We start from the raw sequence: 6,601 nt of genomic DNA on the forward strand, positions 1-6,601 counted from the left end.
CCCAGGGATCTGATCCCCTGATTCCGCTGTAACAACTACCCCCCCCCCACTGAGCTGGGACTAGTGCCCCCAGGTCCCATTCCCTTCCCCCTTGAGCCAGCCGCCTGCACCCCAGCGTCGGACTCCCGCCCCGGGCTCCGGAACAGCCGCTAAGTCCCGCTCCATCCCCCTCTTTGGGAGCCTGGGGGGGCAATGAAATCAAAGAATCCCTCTCAAGAGCCCCCCCCACCACGAGCGAAGGCCGGATCCCATTTGCATGGGGGGAGCAGCAGGCAGCTAAGTCAACAGCAGGGGAAGAGGCTGGAGATTGGGCTGATTAATAATGAATTAGAGCAAATTGGCGGCCTGCTCCCTGCTAATCCATGTAAATAGAAGGCGCTGTGCCGCTGGCCTCATGCGGGGCGGGGGGGGGGAAGGGGGGGACTTGCTATGAGCTGAGAGACCCTCTGAAATCCGCTGGACCTGGCCCTTGGCCACACTAACGAGGAGGAAAAAGCGGGGCGGGGGCTGGAGGGATGAATCAATTGCGGGGTCCAGAGGGAGCTGATGGATTGGTTAGCGAGGGTCCCCCCCCAGGGCCTGATTCCCAGCCCAGCTGCATGTGAGATTCACTGGGAGCTGTCTTCCCCCACCCTGGGGTGGGAATGGCCCCTCCTCCTGCAATCTAGGGTGCTCAGCGCTTTGCAGGATTGGGTCCCATATGTGGGGCCATTGGGCCCACATGCCCCAGAGTCGCCTGGCATCCGAGATGGTCTACCCCCAATGGCTAGAACCAAGGGGCACTTGTCCCTTGGCAGGATCAAGCCCCGAGGGGCAGGGTCCCTCACCCCATCTTCTAGCGAATGTAGCAGCCTGTCCCCCTGGCGCTCCTCGGCGTGGCTGGGACACGAGGAGGCTGGGGCCAGGCCCTTGGCTTGGGAAACTGCCCTGCTCCAGGCTCTAGCCAGGCAATGTCTGTCTGTCTGGCCCATACACACACTCAGCCTGGTCCAGCCCCCCACTCCGGTCTCTCGTTAGGCCGCACTGGGCAGCCAGGGCCCTCTCTCAAACTCCGCCTGCCCTTCCCTCTGCCTCTGGCCAGTGCCCAGGCAGCTAGGCCTAGTGGTGGGGGCCCAGCACCAGGACTCAGGACACCTGGCTCTGCCCCTGACCTTGACCCTGGGCGAGTCACTTCCCGTCTCCGTGTCTGTGCAGCGTGGCCCCTCGAGACACCCCGGTAACAATACAGCTGCCTAGTGGCACCCAGAGGCGGCTGCATTTCAGTGGTGGGGCAGCTGCACACAGGCAGGACGCTGCGGGTGGAGGGTGCTGTAGGAGGGTCTGGCTCAGCGGCTGGTTAGCGCCAGCCGGGGGCTGTGTGGCAGCCCGGGGCTGAAGAGCCTGTGCTGGGAATGACCCCCAGATGGAAACGGACGTCGGTTCCCCATCCGCCGCCTCTGACCTGAGGGTGCTGGTCTTGAGGTTACCCTGCCCCCCCTTCCTTCGTGGCTCTCTCCGGCCGGGGAGTGTGTGCAGGACCCTGGGGAGCACAGGGCCCTGGTTAGAGGGGAGCAGATGGAGAGCAGATGGAGAGCAGAGGGGACTCGACGCCCAGCTTCATGCTAGACAGCAAAGAGCCGCAGCAGTGGGGGATTCCCACGGACCCCGCGGGCGGATGGCTCCCAGAGCTGGGAGACAGCGTGGGGAAGCCCAGTGCTTAGAGGTCGGGGCCTTAGCCCCTGAATCCTGCCTCAGCTGGCCCGGAGGGCAGGGGCAGGGATGCCCAAGCACAAGGCCCCACGAGACCAGGGCAGGGCTCAGGGCCCCGGTGCGGAAGATCCAGGTGATGGGAGGAAACGAACCTCCCGGGCCCCAGGGCTTAGAGCCAGGTCAGAACCGGGCTTGGCAGCGAAGCTGGGCCCAGAGCGGGGGCAGGAAGGACATGCTGGCCCCACAGCTCAGGCCCTGGGGCAGGGCTGCAGTGATCTGGCCCCTAGCGGAGGAGTGAGGGTCAGGAGTCTTTCCACCAGCCATTTCCAGGGGGCTGCATTGTTGCCCTCTCTTCCCCCAAGGGAGCCCCACCAGGGCTGCAGAGGCTGCTGGGAAGGCCGGTGCCCTTTGACGAGTGGGTGTTAGGTGCAGGCAGAATCCAGCCCTCGCCAAGCCCCACTGAGTCAGCGCCCGGACTCACGGGATGTGGGCAAAGTCTAACCCGGTGTGGGGAGCCTGGGAGCAAAGTCCTGGTGGCCCAGCCCCCTCCCCGCCCCACAGCCTGCGTCCGGGGGCCCCTGGCTGGGTGTATGTGCAGAGAGGTACGTGAGCCGAGGTGCAGGGCGGCTCTGGGATGGGGCCGGGGGTTGTTGGGGGGGTGGATTCTGCTCCCTGTTCCTGTTCTCCGGGTGCCCCCGTCCCAGCTCACTCTGGCCCTGGCTCCCTGATGTCCCGAGTGGGGGACATCGAGGTGTCTCCAAGCCCCCGCTGGCCCCAATCCCGGGCGGGATGAGGGCTCCCAGGGCAGGGGGCACCTGGGGTGGAGAGGGACCTGGTTTGGTGACTGTGAATGCCGGGGCACTGAGCACACCTGGATGGGGGGCAGGGGGCATCTCTAGTTACTGTGCTGGGGGGAGAGGGGCAGCCTGGGCCAGGTGTCCGGCTAGGGAGGGAGGCATGGGAGGAGGGATTTTTGCCCCCGCCCCCTATGCCGTGCAATGATCTCTTCCACCCCCCTCCTTTAGGGTGGCAGGACACCTGCGGTACTCCCAGCAGCCAGCGGGGGGCATCGCAAGGGGATGATGTCCCACCCCCCCAGCCCAGCATCGGAGCCCGTGTGAGCCAACCCCCCACAACGATGGCCAAGCGGCTCCTGGTGACCTACGCCCTGTGGGCGCTGGGGGGCCCCGTCGGGCTGCACCACATCTACCTGGGCCGGGACAGCCACGCCCTGCTGTGGATGCTGACCCTGGGGGGCTTCGGGGTGGGCTGGCTCTGGGAGTTCTGGCGGCTCCCCGGCTGGGTGGCACGCGCCAATGACACCCGGGAGCCGCAGCCCCGCGGCCCGGAGCCCCCGGCCCTCAGCCCCACGCGCTTCTTCGGCCAGGTCCTGGTGGGGATCTACTTCGGACTGGTGGCACTCATCGGCCTCTCCTCCCTGGCCGGCTTCTACCTGCTGGCCCTGCCGCTGGCCGTGGGCCTGGGGGTGCACGTGGTCTCCAGCGTGGGTGACCAGACCTCGGATCTCAGGAGCACTCTGGCGGCGGCCTTCCTCACCTCCCCCATCTTCTACGGCCGCGCCCTGGCCATCCTGCCCATCAGCCTGACGGCCAGCGTGACCGCCCAGCAGTGCCGGGGCTACAAGGCCTGCCGGGGCACCAGCGAGACGCTGCGCTCCCGGCTGTACCACCTGGGCCTGGCCTACCTGGCCTTCACCGCCCCGCTGGCCTACTGCGCCCTCAGCAACTCAGCCGCCACTGCCGGCTACGTCGCCCACATCACTGGCACCGTCTTGGCACGGCTCAGTTTCTTCCCGTCCCTGGGCAGCTTCCTGGAGCAGCTCCTCTTCCTGCCCTACCGCGCCTGGAGGCTGCTGACGGAGGGTGCGGGCTTCGGGGCCGGCTCCTTCCAGGAGTGGGAGAAGGTCTATGAGTTTGTGCAGAGCTTCCAGAGTGAGCGGCAGCTGCTGGCGTACAAGGTGGGGAGTTGCCGGCTCCTGGGGTGAGCAGTGGGCGTCCGCGGGGACGTCAGGTCACAGCACGAGGGTGCCGACTAGCGTTTACATGGACAAAGGAGAAGTGTAGAGAGGGGGGTGGGGGCTAGTGATTAGAGCAAGGGCCAGAGGGCCAGGACTCTCGGGTTCTATTGCTCTCTCTGTGCTGGGGGTTAATGGTTAGAGCAGCGGGGAAAGCGGGGGCCAGGGCCCTTGGATCCCCAGCTCTGTCTGGGAGGGAAACCAGCGGGACCTGATGGGGCAGCGGTTTCCACTCTGGTTTGCACAGAGCAGGCGCGGGTGGGAGTCGTTCAACGCCCAGTTCCAGGGGGAGCAAATGCACGTGAAGGGAAGCACCTGGCTTCCCGAACCTTCGGGGCCACGTTGAGCACTAGCGCCCCTAGGGGCTGTGCTGCTCCCAGCGGGCTCACATGACCGCCTGCTGCAGGGGATCTCCTGCACTGCCCAGCTCTGTGCCTGGCCTGGGAGTCTGAGCCTGCACTGCCCTCCTTTGCCATGGCCCAGTCTCCAGGTGGGCTGCAGTTCCTGGGTCTCCAGTGTCCCCAGTCTGGATCCAGCTCCCCTCCCAATCCCCTAAGGGGAAGACCCCAGAGCTCAGAGACTCGCTGCATCCCCCCCCCGCTGCCAGTCCAGTGGGGTCATTTCTCCTTGCAACCCCTCAGGTCTTGGGTCTCCGGGACGGCGCCCCCGTGGAGGAGATTCACAAGAGTTACCGGGACCTGGTGAAGCTTTGGCACCCGGATCACAACCAACACCGGGCGGAGGAGGCCGAGAGACGGTTCATCGAGGTGCAGGCAGCCTACGAGAGCCTCGTGCAGCCGAGGAAAGCCAAGCCCACATGATGGGCAGCACCCCTGGTGGGGGAGGCCCAACTGCTGCGCCCCTCCCACCGCTTTGCGATAGAGCCTTTGAGACTGTGCCTGCTTTCCTCCCACTCCCCAGCACTGCTCCGGGAAGGGCATGAGAACCAGGAAGTGAAACTGACCAGGCTAGCTTTGCGCTCACAGGCAGGGTGAAATGCAAAACAGGGAGCCAGGTGCAAAGGAAAAGGGCCCAGCTGAGCAGCAGTAACTTCAGAGGTTCCTTTCAATCCTGCGGCAGGGACGGACAGGGCACCGGGCTGGCACATTGCACAGGGCAGCAAGAGAAAGGCTTTTGTAGTGTTTGCTTCCCCCCCCCCACCATTCCTGAGCGGGGGCGGGGGGGAAGGCAGGTGGCTCGCTGGATGGCAACTCATTGCCTATGAGAAGGGGACTGGCCATCAGCCCTCCTGGGTGACGTTCCTAGTTCTGCTGCTGAGTCATCGTGTGACGTGGTGCCAGGCATGTCTCCTCCCAGGTCTCAGTGAGTCCAGCTGTAAAAGGGGGCTAGTGCCTGGTCCCCAGGTGGGGTTTGAGGTGACTGGTTTCAAAGTGCTTTGAGATCCAGAGATGGAAGGTGGCTGACATGGGCAGGGGCTCATCAGAAACCAGGGATGGGGGGCAAATTATCAGAAGGGCCTCAGTGAAATGGCCAAAAGTGCTCAGCACCCTGTCGCTCCCCTTGAGAACAAGGGACTGTGGATTGGGCCCAGGGTGTGTAATAAAGCAGGGTTTTTCCTTTGTAATTTTCGAGGGCTGTCGCTTAGTCTCGTGGCTGGAGCACTGGCATGGCAGCCAGGAACATGGGTTCTAGTCCTTGCTCTGCCACTGAACTTCTTGGGCAAGTCACTTGATCCCTGTTTCCCTTCCCACTCTGTGTCCATCCTGTCTGTTTAGACTGCACGCTCTTCAGGGCAGGGACCGATAATGCTGGGTTTGGCTGCCGACAACCCCTCCCTGCTGAGCTTACACCATTCTCAGGGCCAGCCCGATAGCTCGCATGCAGGGGGTGGAGTTGCATCAGCAATGTTTTATAACTGACCAGGCAAACACGCACCTGGTGTTGATTTGCCACCCGCTCCTGTTCCAACAGGCCAGGGTCCATGTGCAGCCAGGGCCAACGAGCAGCTCCCACGCACGACTGGGGCCAAACACTGACAAAGCCACGTGTCGCTGACGACTGCCCTTGGACTGAACTTGGTGGTGGTGTGGGGGCTCTGCACTTTGCTGCCCCAAGAAGGGTGGGAACTGTCTTTTACCCTATCTTTGGACAACACCGGGCTCTGCTCTGGGCCTGCCGGCCACTTGTCCTACAAATAAACTGCACCAACGAGGCACTTTGGGTTGAATGTGGGAACGGTACATTGATATTTGACGGCGTTGTGATGCCCTGGGTGCCCAGTAGGTGTCGGCATCAGGCTGCAGGTGGAAAGAGGAGAATCAAAAATAAAGGAAATAAAGCCCGAAGCTGGGCTGAGGCCACTCCACAGAATAAGAGGACAGGTCCCGAGTGGAGAGAGCAGGCAAAGTGCGGAGAAGGGAGGAGTGTGGGGCTTGGGGTGGCCTGTGCTGTGATGCGTCGAGGGCAGAGGTTACAAAGGCCAGGCTAGGTCAGAACTTCTGGGAAGGGCTGGTGGGCTCCAGGGGATGGGGCCTTTGGCTGCTGGGTCACTCGTTCCCATCCAGCCCAGGACAGGAAGGGCCTGCTGTTTTACAGATCCAGCAGCGTTGAGGAGGGCAGTGGTGGGGCCTTCAGGGTGGAAAATCTGGGCAGAACGTGGTGCCGGGGATGCTACTTGGGACGTGGGACCCTGGCGTTGACAGAACAGAGACTCCGGAGCCAAAGCTGCCTGGCTGGGACCTGGGTGGGGACCAGGCCCCCTGTATGGGACATGGAAAAGGGTGGCCAGCAACCCCAGAGCCAAGGGCCGCCCTTGGGAGTAGGCTCCATGCATGGGACAGGCTGGGACCCTGGAGGTGGGGAAACAGTGACCCCAGGGCCCCCAGAGCCTGGGGCCCCCCTGGACCAATGGCCCCA

General features: G+C 63.8%; 1 protein-coding gene across 4 annotated transcripts; it reads left to right on the forward strand.

Moving 5' to 3' along the window:
* Nucleotides 1-523: 523 nt before the first annotated feature.
* Nucleotides 524-5,916, forward strand: DNAJC22 (DnaJ heat shock protein family (Hsp40) member C22). 4 transcript variants are annotated; one of them, XR_013634847.1, is made up of 4 exons: nt 524-2,291; nt 2,715-3,690; nt 4,366-4,491; nt 5,657-5,746. XR_013634847.1 is itself a non-coding variant. In XM_078849598.1 (4 exons), the coding sequence occupies exons 1-4, from the start codon at nt 2,174-2,176 to the stop codon at nt 5,738-5,740; spliced, it is 1,281 nt and encodes a 426-aa protein (XP_078705724.1). In that variant the 5' UTR covers nt 535-2,173; the 3' UTR covers nt 5,741-5,916. The 4 variants fall into 4 exon arrangements, 3 of the variants coding, with proteins under 3 accessions (XP_078705726.1, XP_078705725.1, XP_078705724.1); XM_078849598.1 differs by having other exon boundaries at nt 535-2,291; nt 2,715-3,667; nt 5,657-5,916; XM_078849600.1 differs by lacking the exon at nt 5,657-5,746 and having other exon boundaries at nt 4,366-4,518.
* Nucleotides 5,917-6,601: the final 685 nt, after the last annotated feature.

The sequence above is a fragment of the Lepidochelys kempii genome, chromosome 20 (genome assembly GCF_965140285.1).
Source record: "Lepidochelys kempii isolate rLepKem1 chromosome 20, rLepKem1.hap1, whole genome shotgun sequence".
Taxonomy (NCBI): domain Eukaryota; kingdom Metazoa; phylum Chordata; order Testudines; family Cheloniidae; genus Lepidochelys; species Lepidochelys kempii.